Genomic DNA, 17,072 nt, shown 5'->3' with positions numbered 1-17,072 from the left:
TTAGCCAAATACATTTAAACTCCGTTTTTCACAATTCCTGACATTTAATCCTAGTAAAAATTCCTATGTCTTAGGTCAGTTAGGATCACCACTTTATTTTAAGAATGTGAAATGTCAGAATAATAGCAGAGAGAATGATTAATTTCAGCATTTATTTATTTCATCACATTCCCCGTGGGTCAGAAGTTTACATACACTCAATTAGTATTTGGTAGCTTCGCCTTTACATTGTTTAACTTGGGTCAAACGTTTCGGGTAGTCTTCCACAAGCTTCTCACAAGAAGTTGGGTGAATGTTGGCCCATTCCTCCTGACAGAGCTGGTGTAACTGAGTCAGGTTTGTAGGCCTCCTTGCTCGCACACACTTTTTCAGTTCTGCCCACAAATTTTCTATGGGATTGAGGTCAGGGCTTTGTGATGGCCACTCCAATACCTTGACTTTGTTGTCCTTAAGACATTTTGCCACAACTTTGGAAGTATGCTTGGGGTCATTGTCCATTTGGAAGACTCATTTGCGACCAAGCTTTAACTTCGTGACTGATGTCTTGAGTTGTTGCTTCAATATATCCACGTAATTTTCTTTCCTCGTGTTGCCATCTATTTTGTGAAGTGCACCAGTCCCTCCTGCAGCAAAGCACCCCCACAACATGATGCTGCCACCCCCGTGATTCATGTTTGGGATGATCATCAGCTTGAAAGCCTCCTCCTTTTTCCTCCAAACATAACAATGGTCATTATGGCCAAACAGTTCTATTTTTGTTTCATTACATCAGAGGACATTTGTCCAAACAGTACGATCTTTGTCCCCATGTGCAATTGCAAACCGTAGTCTGGCTTTTTTATGGTGGTTTCGGAGCAGGCTTCTTCCTTGCTGAGTGGCCTTTCAGGTTATGTCGATATAGGACGTTTTACTGTGGATATAGATACTTTTGGACCTGTTTCCTTCAGCATCTTCACAAGGTCCTTTGCTGTTGTTCTGGGATTGATTTTCACTTTTCGAACCAAAGTACATTCATCTCTAGGAGACAGAACACATCTCCTTCCTGAGCGGTATGACGGCTGCGTGGTCCCATGGTGTTTATACTTGCGTACTATTGTTTGTACAGATGAATGTGGTACCTTCAGGTGTTTGGAAATTGCTCCCAAGAATGAATCAGACTTGTGGAGGTCTACAATTTTGTTTCTGAGGTCTTGGCTGATTTCTTTTGATTTTCCCATGATTTCAAGCAAAGAGGCACTGAGTTTGAAGGTAGGCCTTGAAATACATCCACAGGTACACCTCTAATTGACTCAAATGATGTCAATTAGCCTATCAGAAGCTTCTAAAGCCATGACATCATTTTCTGGAATTTTCCAAGCTGTTTAAAGGCACAGTCAACTTGGTGTATGTAAATCTCTGACCCACTGGAATTGTGATACGGTGAATTATAAGTTAAATAATCTGTTTGTAAACAATTGTTGGAAAGATTACTTGTGTTATGCACAAAGTAGATGTTTTAACCGACTTGCCAAAACTATAGTTTGTTAACAAGAAATTTGTGGAGAGGTTGAAAAATGAGTTTTAATGACTCCAACCTAAGTGTAACTTCCAACTTCAACTGTAGCTAGTTGTCCAATGGTGCAATGGAAAAAATAATAACTCGCTTATAGAAGATGAGTGTAGAATGGATAGGGGTGTTTCCATTATCCCAGCCACACATCTTCCAAAAATGTAGAGGAGTCACTTAACGCTCAGTATTTTTAGCTTGGGCGAACGCATGTCAAGTCTGGCCCCCATGTCTCTCTCTTTGTCTCTCTCGCTGAGCCCTGACTGGCGGCATCTGCCCTCTCATATCCCCCTGAGCTGCCCACACCCTAGAGAGGAGGAGCCTCCATGTCCTTTTGCATTTGACCTGGGTGAGGGACCAGTAGCACGGTGAGTCTCTTTGGCCGAGGTGTCTGCTGCCCTCCATGGCCCAATGATCCAGCAAGCAAACCCTTCCTAACACCTGCTGGTCTGACAAGTCTCAGGTCGAAGCTACCTAGAGGCCTGGTTATCCTTTCTGCGGTTTCTACTGACCACTAAGAAAAACAAAGATTTCTAACCTCAACCCTTTCCCTTTGGATCCGAGACGAGGCGGTTGACGACACCAACCATGGCTGATAAACTGGGTCTGGCTGTGGGGGACGACACGACGTCCATCATGGCGCTATTGGAGCGTGTGGCGGGCATCATTGACAACGTGCAGACGTGTCAGACACGTATGGAGGAGAGGCAGCTAGAATTGGAGAACAGCGTCAAGACCATCCAGGAGGACGTGGTGAAGCTGACGGTAAACCACGCCGCCACCAGCAGCACGGTGGACAAGCTGCTGGAGAAAACACGGACGGTCAGCTGCCACATCAAGGATGTCCGGGTACGGGTGGAGAATCAGAACATCCGCGTCAAGAAGGTGGAAATAACCCAGGAGGAACTGTTGGCCAAGAACAAGTTCCGGGTTGTTATCTACCAGGTAAGCCCATTCAGCCAATGTCATTGCTGTCAGAAGCAAGGGGTACTCACCATTGTCATCTTCACCCTCTAACTAGTTATTTAAGGATCATACTCTCAAGAGTTGTAGAAGAATGTGGTAAATTGTTCAAACTCATGGACTTCAGTTGAGATTTTGATGGCAGAAACAACATGGAGACAGGGGGCCTGAAAGAATCTGTTAAAATTGAGGGTGTTAAAAGTTAAATCAAAGCATGGACTCTTTCAGATGGTTTATTGGTGCAGGCTTAATTTTACTTTGGCCTTCAAAGCTAACAGCTGCAAGCCTGCCGTTGACCTGATTATTTCAGGGCCTGAGTTGCCTTGACAGAACGTAAGATATAGTGCAGTCTATTAAAAGGTTAGATGCTGCACTCAAGAATACGAATCTATGTGGCAAATTGCAAATGACGATACGATTTGGATTAAGCAGCCACGGATGGGGCGGAGTGAATCTTGGCTGCCATTTTATTTCAGACTAGGAAAGAAAGGGGGAGGTCAAATAACAAAGAACAACATGCTTTTTCTATAAACAAACTGGATTCACTGGCAGCCGCATAATCAATGAAAAATATGCAGTTTGGCATGCAAGTGTGTGTGTGACATACAGTACTAATGTTGAATAAGAAACTATTGCTTTGAAGGCATGCAATGAGTTGATTTAATTCATACTCTCCCTTCTATGAAAATGGATGCTGTAATTAAAGATGACTCTAACACCGGATCAATTTTCAAACATTTTAACACCAGTTTTTACTCAAATGCATTACAGATAATGTTCTATTTTATATTAATATTACCACTGGTGTTTATCATTTTTTTATTGTGAAATTACTACCAACAGTAATTTCTAGAAGTTACTTCAAATATTTTTGTAACAGTACGTACTAATGCTGTTTCCCTACAGTCTTGAAGTAAATACCAGGTAATAAGGGGGTAAAGTAAAGTGATACCAATTTAATTCTACTAATTGCTCAGTACTCAATTTTGCAATACTTCAACTAACGTTTGCCTGGTCCAGAATGGGTCATACGGTTAAGACACTTACATTCCATTTTTACGCTATAGGGGGAAGTGAAAATGAAACATGATAGGGAGGTTTAGGAATCAAACAAGGAGTGGGGACATCTGTAGCATGGTTACAGTAATGTTGGTTGATTCTCTTGGTATACTGGGATTGACTAATTCACCACACTGTCTGCCATTCTGCGGTTGTGCCATTTAGTGACCACTAGGTGCTCTTTTTATGTCATCATTTAAATGAAAATTGGTAAATGCAAATTAGAATTCAAATTTAGCAATTTTTTGGGATAAGCTGCACAAACCCAACATGTACATGGTTAGTGATGATTCACTTATATTTAGATCGATATAAGAGGATCGAAAGAAAAAGATTATGGATGTAACTAATCTTCCTAGATTTCCCTTGTAGCCTAAACCTGCAGTGGCACAGATTTATCAAATCAAATCTTATTTGTCACATGCGCCGAATACAACAGGTATAGACTTTACTGTAAAATGCTTACTTACGAGCCCTTCCCAACAATGCAGAGCTGAATAGTATGAACATTTGTAAAAAATAAAATTTAAAAAAGATTAAGGAAATACAGTGGTAACATAAAATAACAACAACAAGAGTACCGGTACCGAGTCAATGTGCTGGGGGTACGAGGTAGCTGAGGTGATTGAGGTAATATAATTCACAATGTTTGGTCTCAGCAAAAGAGATGGCTCTAATGTTGACAACACATTAAAGTATCTCCCAATTTCTTTAGAGAAATAAACTGTAAAACATGTTACTCTCTTGACAGAAATCAGCTCGACGTACTGTAAGGCAGTTCATGAATATTAATAAAGAGCACTCTCTTTGTTTTTCCAGCTAATGTTGGGCAAGAGAACATTGAAATGGCAAAAAAAAGACTTATTTGGAATTTAAGTCAGAATATAACACTAATAGAACAGTCTCGCTCTCCAGTCTTTGTAAAGGGGTCTGCTGCTATTTGCTGGGTCTTAATGACAGCTGACAACATTATTCAAAGTTATTATACAAGGTTATTATACAAAGTTATTATACAAGGTTATTATACAAGGTTATTATACAAAGTTATTATACAAGGTTATTCTGAGAGCCTGCTGTGCACAGGGTCCTCTTTCTGTTTTTATGCTGAGAGCCTTTTCCTGTCAAGGCCCTCACCTCCTAATAAAGTATTAGGTATGAGGCTGTGATTGTCAATAAATCTCTCTTAGAATTATATGAATGCAAGGGCATAATGTAAGACATATTATTAAGTAAGGCTAATTAGTAAGTAAGACAATTTAGTAATTAAGTAAGACAAATTAGTAATTAAATAAGACAAATTAGTAAGTAAGATTAATGAGTAAGTAAGTAAGTAAGTAGGTAAGACAAATTAATAAGTAAGTAGGTAAAACAAATTAGTAAGTAAGACAAATTAGTTAGTAAGTAGTTTAGTAAGTAAGACACATTAGTAATTAAATAAGTAAGACCAATTAGTAAGTAAGTAGGTAAGTCAGTATGTAAATAAGTAAGTAAATATATAACTATGTACAAAATGACATAGTTTATACAGAAAATGAGGGAGGACATTCTCAGAACGATGTCCTTGTGATAGGGCTAAGTTATATATTGAAATTGTATTTAATAGACTTCAAAAGTGATCATTTCTTTGGCTTCATTTCGCAGAGTTTTATTGGGCTTGGCCTATCATAAAGGTTTAGCATGTTAATCCTACGTGTGTGAGGCTGTCATTTTATAAAGTCATAGGTTTGAACTTTTAGCTTAAGTGTTTAGATCAGGTGTTCTATTATACGTAAGAGGCATATTAATGACACAGTACATTAATAGTAGTAATATTTCATACAGCAAATGGTACATGCCTCGTTAGAGTATATTGGAACAGCACTGCAACTCTGAATTCAGCATTGGAAGCAAACTTCCTCACCTATAAATGGAACTTGAATACGTGTAAGGCTTTGGCATGATATTTTGAAATTCGAAAGTTTTCAGACCACTTGACTTTTTCCACATTTTGTTATGTTACAGCCTTATTCTAAAATTGATTAAATTACTTTCCCCCCTCTTCAATCTACACACTGTACCCCATAATGACAAAGTGAAAACAGGTTTATATACATTTTTGCTAATTTATTTTTAATAAATGTGTAAGTTAATGCTTAGAGCTGACCTCCCGGCCAAACTGAGCAATCGGGGTAGAAGGGCCTTGGTCAGGGAGGTACCAAGAACCCAATGGTGACTCTGATAGAGTTCCAGAGTTCCTCTGTGGAGATGGGAGAACCTTCCAGAAGGACAACCATCTCTGCAGCACTCCACCAATCAGGCCTTTATGGTAGTGGCCAGACGGAAGCCACTCCTCAGTAAAAGGCACATGACAGCCCACTTGGAGTTTCCCAAAAGGCACCTAAAGGACTCAGTCCATGAGAAACAAGATTCTCTGGTCTGATGAAACTCTTTGATTGGAATGCCAAGCTTCACGTCTGGAGGAAACCTGGCACCATCCCTACGGTGAAGCTTGGTGGTGGCAGCATCATGCTGTGGGGATGTTTTTCAGTACCAGGGACTGGGAGGCTAGTCAGGATCGAGAGGAAAGATGAACAGATCAAAGTACAGAGAGATCCTTGATGAAAACCTGCTCCATAGCGCTCAGTATCTCAGACTGGGGCGAAGGTTCACCTTCCAACAAGACAACGACCCTGAAAATAGCAGTGCAGCAACGCTCTCCAACCAACCTGACAGAGCTTGAGAGGATCTGCAGAGAAGAATGGGAGAAACTCCCCAAATACAGGTGTGCCAAGCTTGTAGCGTCATACCCAGAAAGACTCAAGGCTGTAATCGCTGCCTAAGGTGCTTCAACAAAGTAATGAGTAACGGGTCTGAATCCTTGTGTAAATGGGACATTTCCGTTTTTTATTATTAATACACTTGCAAACATTTTAAAAACCTGTTTTTGTTTTGTCATTATGGGGTAGATTGATGAGGGGAAAAAACTACTTAATCCAGTTTAGAATTGAGGCGGTAATGTCACAAAATGTAGAAAAAGTGAAGGGTTCTGAATACTTTCCGAATGCACTCTATGTAACTGCCATTCAAACACATGAAACAGTTGATGTATAATGTTAAGATGTGATGTTAAGACATGGTTTTTCTCTTGTGAACATTTCTTGAAAGGATGAATGAGCTGGAGGCCCATGGAAAACGTACTGAAGCATCTCCAATTCCCAAATAACTTCAAGCAGGAGAGGGAAACGAGAGACCCAAGTGAACCAGTACACATCTGATATATGCCAAAGACTATCAAACCAGTTCTCCTTAAACGCGTTATTTAATGAACACATATCTAAATGAATGGTGCTAAACTCTCAGGTGAAACAATGTTGTATCAAAACCTTAGTCTTTCTACCCAACTTTTGACATGTTGTGAAATACTGTAGGCCTTTATGGCATATTCTATAAAGTGCATACATTTCGAATTATGTAATAAATTATTATTTTTGAAATATCATTAAAGTCTTGTGTTTTCATAGAATATTAGAGGCCAATAACTTAATTCTGAGATGCACGTAGAACATAATTAATTTACATTTTAGAATGGAGGGTGTTTTCTTGTAATACTGAAATCATACTGTTATTAAGTGATTGTAGGTGGGGAAAAAACAGCCCATTAGGGTCAATCTGTGAAATTTTGTGGACCTGTCTTATTAACCCTATCAGTCTCGAGACCCCAGCAAAAATCTCCTTTTCATTGACTTTCATTTATCTGCATGTCCAGCCTTTATATTTAGCCTCCCAATTAAGTGTTTAACCATTTTCCTTTCAGGACAACCAGGGTTACAAGTAGAACACAAGTTAATTTGACATAAACAGTTGTATTCATAAGTTTTATTGACCAATGTTAATAAGAAAAGGTCAGCCAAAGCAAAAACCTGATCATTTTGTATTTATTTATATGAATGCACTAAGTACAGAAATTGTTTGCTAACTGGGAAATTAATATCCAACTAGTCAGCGACAACTGTGCAGAGTTTGGTGTTTAAGACAGCAACTATGTGAGCTTATTGCAGTATTATATACGCCATGTCCTTGGACTTCCTATGATCTTCTATGTAGAAGAACCCCTTACCTTCTAATGACTCTTGTGTAGCTTGTGAGCATCATAGAGCAGAGCATGTTACATGTGCGTGTTTGTGAGAGCCTTTCAATGATAGCTTTTAATAGTTTGTAGCTCAAGTCATTCAAAGTCCAGTTTAAAAGGGGTTAGAATTCCAATTTGCGCCGTCATCACGGTGGGACTCATTGGGTTGACAGATATAGAGTCCCAAATAATGGTTTGAACCAAATTCACTGATTAACTGAAGCTCACAGTGTGGGCTGGATACAGTGTTGGGTTGCAGATACCAATTTAGCTGCCATCTATGGTAATTCATACAATTATTTATGGTTCTTGGCAATGTCTTCATGAGTGGCTGCTCTCATTTCAAACATTGACTTTAATGAGTGAAGTACTGTATGAAACATGAACCCATTAAATAACTGAGTTACGGGACACGCAGCAATAAGCGAGAGCAGTTGGTCTATGCTTCTCAGGATTGTCAAGACGTCAGATTCTTCATTCAACAACTAAGGCAAAAAAGTCAATATTATCAACATCAAGACTTTTAATTTCGGTCTTTATTTTCTATGTATTCAACCTCAATACTATTGCAATCCTTCTGTCAGAGCTCAGATATCATTAAACCTGAAACAAAGTGCTACCACTTGATATTACAGATGTATACTAGCAGGCAGACAAAAAAAAGAAATGTTTTATTGTCACATACACTGGATAGGTGCAGTGAAATGTGTGGTTTTACAGGTTACAGATGTATACTAGCAAGCAGACACACAAGCGCTTTTGTGTGTCCCTTTGGTTGTTTTGAGGTGGTTCTGAGACACTCAACCTGGTTTCTGATCTCATTACAGGGTGACAGTGAGGTGCCAGCTGTGGCAGCCGGAAAGGAACCCAAAGGACCCAGTCAACCCAAGGCACCCAAACCGTCGGCGGCCGAAGTGGAGCCAGACCACTTTGAGCTCCCCCCTGAGTCTGATGAGGAGTACATGGTGGTGGAGGAAGCCTCGTCCACAGCCGCCAAGATGAAGAAATCAGGCCTGAGTCGCATCGAGAGCTTCAAATCTACCTTCTCCCGCGCGAACATGACCAAGACGAAAGAGAACATGAACAGCAAGGTTGGCCAGATGGGTGAGCGCATCGTATCGACTGAGCGCCGGGAGAAGATCCGCCAGTCTGGCGAGAGGCTCAAGCAGTCCGGCTCGCGGCTCAAGGAATCTATTGCCAGCCATGTGCCAGCCAAACTGAAGAAGGAGAGGACTGTGGCGGAGGGCCAGGAGGGGGCCGAGGGGGTCACTGAGGGTGCCGCACCCATCCCGCCACCCAAGGGACGCAAATCCGCAAGCCCTGACCTCGCCTACACGGAGGTGACCAAGGAGGCTGAGGATGGAGAGGATGAGGTACCGATAAATGATATCAAGCAGCTCTCCTAAAACAGCGGTCAAGAAACTGAAAAACAACAACATACATGTTATTTTTCCTTGTTTTCATTTTTTTTTTTAGGATTGGCCTGTGACCCATAGTCCCAGTAGTCCCGGTCCCAGAAACAGGCCAGTTAGGGTGTCAACACGATGAGTTTATATAATCCACACACTCCTGTAACATTTGTAAGTCATCTTTGTTTTGGGAATTAAAGGATTTATATAGAACAAGTAAATATATATATATTTTTTTCTTTTTTTCCTGTTTACATTAGACATGGACTTTCAAGTATTCAAAACAAATAAACTGAAAAGAATTACAGCAAGTTTGAGGGATTGGACATTTTCTACAGACTTTCAACATCTTCATAATCAACATACTTACAACATAACGGACATTCAATTGTCGTTAATTTGCATGTTGAAAGGCTGAATATGGGATGTTAAGGCTAAACTACTGAAATGATGGAAGTTGAAATTGAGTTTAGGTATGAATGGTTTAATTAAGGTTAATGTTACATATGAAAAACAATAACTTGACAGAGAAATGTCTTGTGTGAAGTTATGTGAAGAGTGATGAGCTTCAGGACTGAATGATGTCAACTCATGCCCGCCGAACCAGAATTCAGTGAATAGATAACATTTCTTGTGCAGTTTTTGCAGAGAAAAACTAAAATCAGCTGTTGTCTGAGGAGTAATGCATATATAAACATATATAACAAGTATATATCATTTCATTGGAAAATGGGTTAATTTCTAAATTGGTCCTTTGTAGCTCAGTTGGTAGAGGATGGCGCTTCTAACACCAGGGTAGTGGGTTCGATTCCCGGAACCAGACATACGTACAGTTATGCACGCATGACTAAGATAAAAGCTTCTGCTAAATGGCAAATATGATTATATTATATGAAACGGTGAGTGAGGAAACTACTGTGTATTATGTCAAATATCTATGATATGACATTTAAAAAATAAACAATAATTAGCTATACAAATGGCCAGTAGGAATAGACATTGTAAGTACATCATTTAACTCCCTATGGACACAAGCAGATTCTTGAATATTTGCATCTTCTGCTCATTTAGTATGGTTAAATATATGAAGCCATTTCTAGATATTTTTTGCTGTTATAGTGTGAGTGATTTGGCATGACTATAGATATTATTTCAAGTTTATGCCACTTTACATATATAGGATGGATTTTAAGCCTCTCTGCTGCTAAGGAGAGGTAACACATTGTGCATGTTATTATTTATTCAATTGTCCAATACTCTTGTTAACTGTAGATTTTGTTTCTATTCAATGAACACGGTTTAAAAAGGTCTAACCTCGGTGCAGTACTACACCAACTGTTGCTATGGTAATTATCTTCTACACGTCCAAAATATGTTAATTAAGATAGTAGACAAGACAGTAGTCGAAAGCTTTTGTAAATTCCCATAAAATGTGTCCTAACAGCTTATGACAACCACACTCGTATTACAACACACATAACCCAGTCATAAGGTATAGAACTGTGAAAAAAAATTACTGGCATCCTTGTTTGCTATGCTATGATTTATTACATAATTATTCAAATGTTATAAAAGTGTTATTACTATGATGCGACATGATGCTATTCAAATGCTTTTTGACAGGGTAAAGTGTCAGAGGGGTTGATTTTAGTGGATAAATTGGAATAGGGGAAACATGCCATAACAGCTATCTTTTCTACAGCACTTCAACAAATAAAATACCAGGATATGATGAGTTATTCAAAAACAAGAATTTATATACGACTTGTGCATTGTTTACATCTACTTGTATTCTTTGAAAATGTGTTTAATAAAAATTCCAAATATAGTAATTTGCCTGCACAAAATACTAGCATTATTGATTAATCAATTCATTTGCACTACGTAGACAGATAGTAATTCTGAGAAATCACTTGGAATTAGATAAACACACACATTGTCGTCATTGTCATATTCAGTATGTGGTTGAGACACACACACAGTCACTCATTCACACACACGCACCCCTACCTATCCACTGCCTCCCCCCACACCAACATGTTTTGCAAAACTAAAATGACTAACCACTTGAAATGAAATGTCCACTCATTTGCAGTCACAGAGCAGAGCCACTCCCCTCAGCGTCCAGTGGTCAGGGGCCTGGAAGGTGCGCAGCAGCAGGGAGAATATGAAGGTGAGGTCTGTGCGTCTGGGTTTCTTATACACGGGACAGGCGTACAGGCTTATCCCTTGCTGACGCTTGGCATCGGAAGCCAACGTGCTGATAGCGTAGACGTGGACCACAGGAAGGACTGTGAAAAGGACCTGGAAGTGAAAGACGGGGGTGAGACTCAATAGGCTGGTTTCTAACAACTTCAGACTCAAAGGAAATTCATTACAGACCTGGGTGAAATACATTATGTCAAATACAAGTCATCAAGGTGCACTTGAATTTAGAGTTTTCACTTTCGGGACTATTTCATTGGTATGATGTTGTTGTTGACAGAACCCAGGTCTGGTTCATTCAAAGTTTTTACCATCGATCTTAGTGAAGCAAATAATAATGAGCATAAATATTCTCAGTGGAAAATGAGATAATGCTATATGCTAACCTTTGGAGGTGACTCTGTGAGTTTGGCGTTTCTTTTGTCCCACCCTGCCCCATCCAGGAAGAGTCCGTAGATGTAGACTCCGCCCATGTCGTCTGGCGGTGGCGCTGTGACGTCCTCCCTCATCATCCGGGTGACATCGTTGTGCAAGACGACAGTGTCCAGAGCCCAGCCTTTGGCCAGGTTCATCCTCGTGGTCTCCTGCCTCATGGCAGTCAGAAAGCCCTATGACAAACCACACACAGTTTATCATGGCAAGACTTTGAAAACATTGTTGCTGGGTGCTTTAAAAGAACACTATTTAAAATCATAACATTTCTATCATAATGTAATATACATTATTCCCAGGTAATACATAAACAGTACAAGTTCCACACGAAGTACTGTAACCAGATATTCATTGGTGCGACTGCCATGTCTGCTCCACCTCTGAGCTTGTACATTTGCAGTAAGTGACTCGTTTCAGGAAACTAGGCATATGTCGCGGGTCACCACTTCACAGGTGAGCCATTTGAACATAAAGTCGTTTTCATTTTAAGTTAAAAAGTGTACTGTTAGCTAGCTAGCATTACGTGTATGATCGTATTATTTGTGTCTCAGAGCCCTTTGCATTGCTAGTTATAGCCTAATGTTAGCTAGCTAACATTGAACCTGGTTGGTTAGCTACCTGCAGATTCATGCAGGGTAGTAATGTCATGAGTTGTGATTATGGTTAATTGTTTACCTAGCTAGCTAGCTACATGTCTTAACAAAAGACTCCACTATGCAAGTAACCATTTCAATAGAATGTCACAGCGACAACTGTTGATAGATGTAGCTGGTAAAGTCACTCTGGCTAACTACTCCGATTTCAGAGCACTCTCGTCTGAGTATGTCAGAGCGCAGAATAACTGACAAATTTACGAACACTCAACACCAGTTGAATATGTCCGGTGTCAGTAAACGTTGGCAAAAAAGCATAAATTGTTGCCAGCAGCACAGTTGCCGTCAACAACGCTCTGGATAATATAAAAACAGCCTAACCAGCTCTGCTAGGGCGAGAAAAATAGTCAGTGAGCTGTTCTCTCATTTGTGTCTTGAAGTAGCTAGCCAACGTTCGCCAGTTAGCTTGGGTGCTTGACTGTCGTTAGGACAGAACACTCAGATCAACCCTTAAAGAGTTGGGTGGGACTAAAACTTAAGAGGGTGTAAACGATGCTGAAGGGGTGTAGACAAAGAAGAGCTCTCCAGTAGGTACCAAAACATTCAAAGGCCATTTTCTCAAAGTTGATCAACTTTCAAAGCAGAATTACTTTCCCATTGTTCTTCAAATGCAGTGTATGATACACCACTGTAGCTCTGTGTCTCTGCTTTTATCCAATGTAAAGAAACACAATTTCAAATTTTGCTACATAAGATTGAATCAAGGCGGTCCTACCTGTGGGTTGAAGAAGCCAGTGAGCCAGAACTGGTGGGGCCGTCCACTGGAGATCCAGGTATGAAACTGCTGGTTCCTCTCCAGTAGCTCCGTGAACCAGAAGCCCAGCGTCGCTGAGTCCCAGCTGATCTTCTGCCACAGCTTGGGGATGCGAGCGTCATACATGCTGTCCAGGGCATCCCTCAAATCCTCTGACATGATAATGGTCCCTAATGGTAGATCATTTAGTTCAGGGACTTGAAACCTATAACCAGACTCGAAGGTCTCACTTCGATTTTGGAGTAGAGAAAACTGTTGTTTAATTTCTTTTCAAAAGTTGCTAACTAGCTATATATTGTATTTCCATGCTAATTACACTGTACAGTGTGAAAGTTGTTGATTTTATTACAGATTATCTTTTTTATAGTACCTCTGTATGCATTTACAGTATGTGTTTTTTAGAGACTTACCATCAATGGCCAGTTTCAGATCGGTGAGAGTACTCCGTACACAGCCTATGATTCGCTGCATGCGGTCAAGCTCCTGCCGCAGAAAGATGTTCATGGGCTGAAAAAGGCCCATTTTCTGAAGATGAGCTCTCACCTGAAGCACAAAGTAGAGGGGACCTTATTAATGATGTAGTTGTTCAGTTGATCTGTGGTACATATGGTATCTTTACAGAGCCAAGATATAACAATTGTTGACCCCAACCCCTGATTGACACAATCAACCTTGTCCATGTCAGGTTGGTTACCTCATGTGGAACGTAGTCTGGTGGCAGCTTGTCCAGCATCTCGTTGGCCAGTTTCTGGACAGTGGCCTCTCTTGTCTCCCCTCCCCCTCCTCCACTGTCCTTGGGTTGGATATTGATGATGGTGCTTAGGATCTCGTTGGCCATGTTTGTCTGGTACGTAATGTCAGCATTAGGATGAAGACCGAATACCTGTTGGTCACACAACTGTGGTTAGTATATGTGTTGTATGTTTGAGTAGAGGAAAATATGTTTGTTGCTCCAGTGTGATAGTGGCCTATTCAAAAATAACCAAAACCTGTCTAACATGAACCGTCTGCTAACTGCAAGCAGAAAATAAAGATGTAGCACTAATGTCACACCAATAACATCTCTCCCCCCTCTTACCTCTGGCGAGTCGACCAGCGGCAGGGTCTCAATGTGGAGCAGGTAATCCGGCACATTCTTGGCTTTGGGTATAGTATAACCCTTGTAGAAACAGAACTTGTCCGCGAATGTGCTCTCGCTGAACCACACGCGGGTGAAGGTGTTGAGAAGGTGTTTGTCCAGGTCGTCTGTTACTCGGCCCCCATATTGGACCTCGCCCAGCATGTAGCGCAGGCAGCTCCAGTTGACGCCACGCTTCACGTCCAACTCGTCCAGGTGGTTCTGGACAAACTGCATGCTGGAGGTGAAGTCTGCCTGGTTGAACTCGTACGGGATGTTCCAACCCAGGGGGCCAAACTTACGCCTCTCCTGCATGGAGAAAAACCAACACACATGAGATTGATAGAGAGATTGATGGACATCATTGGTTCATCCATTCATTCATTTATTTTCACTGGGTAAAATATCATTAGAAGTAATAACTGTATAGTTAAAGCATAGATTGTAATGTAAAGAATGTGAGCGTTTCACAGTAGACCTACTGATTTTCAAAGGGTTCCCTGTCCTGCAGAGGGGAAAGAGAGAGGTACAGAGGCAGAGCACTAGTAAGAACAGAGAAATACAGAGGCAGATCACTAGTAAGAACCAGAGAAATAAGAGGCAGATCACTAGTAAGAACCAGAGAAATAAGAGGCAGATCACTAGTAAGAACAGAGAAATACAGAGGCAGAGTACTAGTAATAACAGAGAAATACAGAGGCAGAGTACTAGTAATAACCAGAGAAATACAGAGGCAGAGCACTAGTAATAACCAGAGAAATACAGAGGCAGAGCACTAGTAATAACCAGAGAAATACAGAGGCAGAGTACTAGTAATAACCAGAGAAATACAGAGGGAGAGTACTAGTAATAACCAGACAAATACAGAGGCAGAGCACTAGTAATAACCAGAGAAATACAGAGGCAGAGTACTAGTAATAACCAGAGAAATACAGAGGCAGAGTACTAGTAATAACCAGAGAAATACAGAGGTAGAGCACTAGTAATAACCAGAGAAATACAGAGGCAGAGTACTATTAAGAACCAGAGAAATACAGAGGCAGAGCACTAGTAATAACCAGAGAAATACAGAGGCAGAGTACTAGTAATAACCAGAGAAATACAGAGGCAGAGTACTAGTAATAACCAGAGAAATACAGAGACAGAGTACTAGTAATAACCAGAGAAATACAGAGGCAGAGTACTAGTAATAACCAGAGAAATACAGAGGCAGAGTACTAGTAATAACCAGAGAAATACAGAGGCAGAGTACTAGTAATAACCAGAGAAATACAGAGGCAGAGCACTAGTAATAACCAGAGAAATACAGAGGCAGAGTACTAGTAATAACCAGAGAAATACAGAGGCAGAGCACTAGTAATAACCAGAGAAATACAGAGGTAGAGCACTAGTAATAACCAGAGAAATACAGAGGCAGAGTACTATTAAGAACCAGAGAAATACAGAGGCAGAGCACTAGTAATAACCAGAGAAATACAGAGGCAGAGTACTAGTAATAACCAGAGAAATACAGAGGCAGAGTACTAGTAATAACCAGAGAAATACAGAGGCAGAGCACTAGTAATAACCAGAGAAATACAGAGGCAGAGCACTAGTAATAACCAGAGAAATACAGAGGCAGAGCACTAGTAATAACCAGAGAAATACAGAGGCAGAGTACTAGTAATAACCAGAGAAATACAGAGGGAGAGTACTAGTAATAACCAGACAAATACAGAGGCAGAGCACTAGTAATAACCAGAGAAATACAGAGGCAGAGCACTAGTAATAACCAGAGAAATACAGAGGCAGAGTACTATTAAGAACCAGAGAAATACAGAGGCAGAGTACTAGTAATAACCAGAGAAATACAGAGGCAGAGCACTAGTAATAACCAGAGAAATACAGAGGCAGAGCACTAGTAATAACCAGAGAAATACAGAGGCAGAGCACTAGTAATAACCAGAGAAATACAGAGGCAGAGTACTAGTAATAACCAGAGAAATACAGAGGCAGAGCACTAGTAATAACCAGAGAAATACAGAGGCAGAGCACTAGTAATAACCAGAGAAATACAGAGGCAGAGCACTAGTAATAACCAGAGAAATACAGAGGCAGAGCACTAGTAATAACCAGAGAAATACAGAGGCAGAGCACTAGTAATAACCAGAGAAATACAGAGGCAGAGCACTAGTAATAACCAGAGAAATACAGAGGCAGAGCACTAGTAATAACCAGAGAAATACAGAGGCAGAGCACTAGTAATAACCAGAGAAATACAGAGGCAGAGCACTAGTAATAACCAGAGAAATACAGAGGCAGAGCACTAGTAATAACCAGAGAAATACAGAGGCAGAGCACTAGTAATAACCAGAGAAATACAGAGGCAGAGCACTAGTAATAACCAGAGAAATACAGAGGCAGAGCACTAGTAATAACCAGAGAAATACAGAGGCAGAGCACTAGTAATAACCAGAGAAATACAGAGGCAGAGCACTAGTAATAACCAGAGAAATACAGAGGCAGAGCACTAGTAATAACCAGAGAAATACAGAGGCAGAGTACTAGTAATAACCAGAGAAATACAGAGGCAGAGCACTAGTAATAACCAGAGAAATACAGAGGCAGAGCACTAGTAATAACCAGAGAAATACAGAGGCAGAGCACTAGTAATAACCAGAGAAATACAGAGGGAGAGTACTAGTAATAACCAGAGAAATACAGAGGCAGAGCACTAGTAATAACCAGAGAAATACAGAGGCAGAGCACTAGTAATAACCAGAGAAATACAGAGGCAGAGCACTAGTAATAACCAGAGAAATACAGAGGCAGAGCACTAGTAATAAC

At 40.5% G+C, this 17,072-nt stretch overlaps 2 protein-coding genes across 2 annotated transcripts in view; one reads left to right on the top strand and one right to left on the bottom strand.

Moving 5' to 3' along the window:
• Positions 1–852: 852 nt before the first annotated feature.
• LOC129859183 (caveolae-associated protein 4a-like) lies at positions 853–10,842 on the top strand. Its single transcript, XM_055928628.1, has 2 exons — positions 853–2,491; positions 8,504–10,842. The coding sequence occupies exons 1-2, from the start codon at positions 2,135–2,137 to the stop codon at positions 9,080–9,082; spliced, it is 936 nt and encodes a 311-aa protein (XP_055784603.1). The 5' UTR covers positions 853–2,134; the 3' UTR covers positions 9,083–10,842.
• A 142-nt stretch (positions 10,843–10,984) lies between these two features.
• dnah5l (dynein, axonemal, heavy chain 5 like) overlaps positions 10,985–17,072 on the bottom strand; it is an 88,287-nt gene continuing 82,199 nt past the window's right edge. Inside the window, exons 72-77 of the mRNA XM_055928621.1 lie at positions 14,208–14,555; positions 13,824–14,012; positions 13,540–13,672; positions 13,091–13,299; positions 11,677–11,898; positions 10,985–11,389 (exon numbers count right to left, since the gene is read on the bottom strand). Of these exons, the coding sequence (XP_055784596.1) occupies positions 11,171–11,389; positions 11,677–11,898; positions 13,091–13,299; positions 13,540–13,672; positions 13,824–14,012; positions 14,208–14,555 (1,320 nt within the window). The 3' untranslated portion in view covers positions 10,985–11,170. The remainder of the gene's footprint in view (positions 11,390–11,676; positions 11,899–13,090; positions 13,300–13,539; positions 13,673–13,823; positions 14,013–14,207; positions 14,556–17,072) is intronic.

The sequence above is a fragment of the Salvelinus fontinalis genome, chromosome 7 (genome assembly GCF_029448725.1).
Source record: "Salvelinus fontinalis isolate EN_2023a chromosome 7, ASM2944872v1, whole genome shotgun sequence".
NCBI classification, from domain to species: Eukaryota; Metazoa; Chordata; class Actinopteri; order Salmoniformes; family Salmonidae; genus Salvelinus; species Salvelinus fontinalis.
Note: the sequence above shows the minus strand (reverse complement) of the source record. Positions and strands in the feature narration are given on the sequence as shown.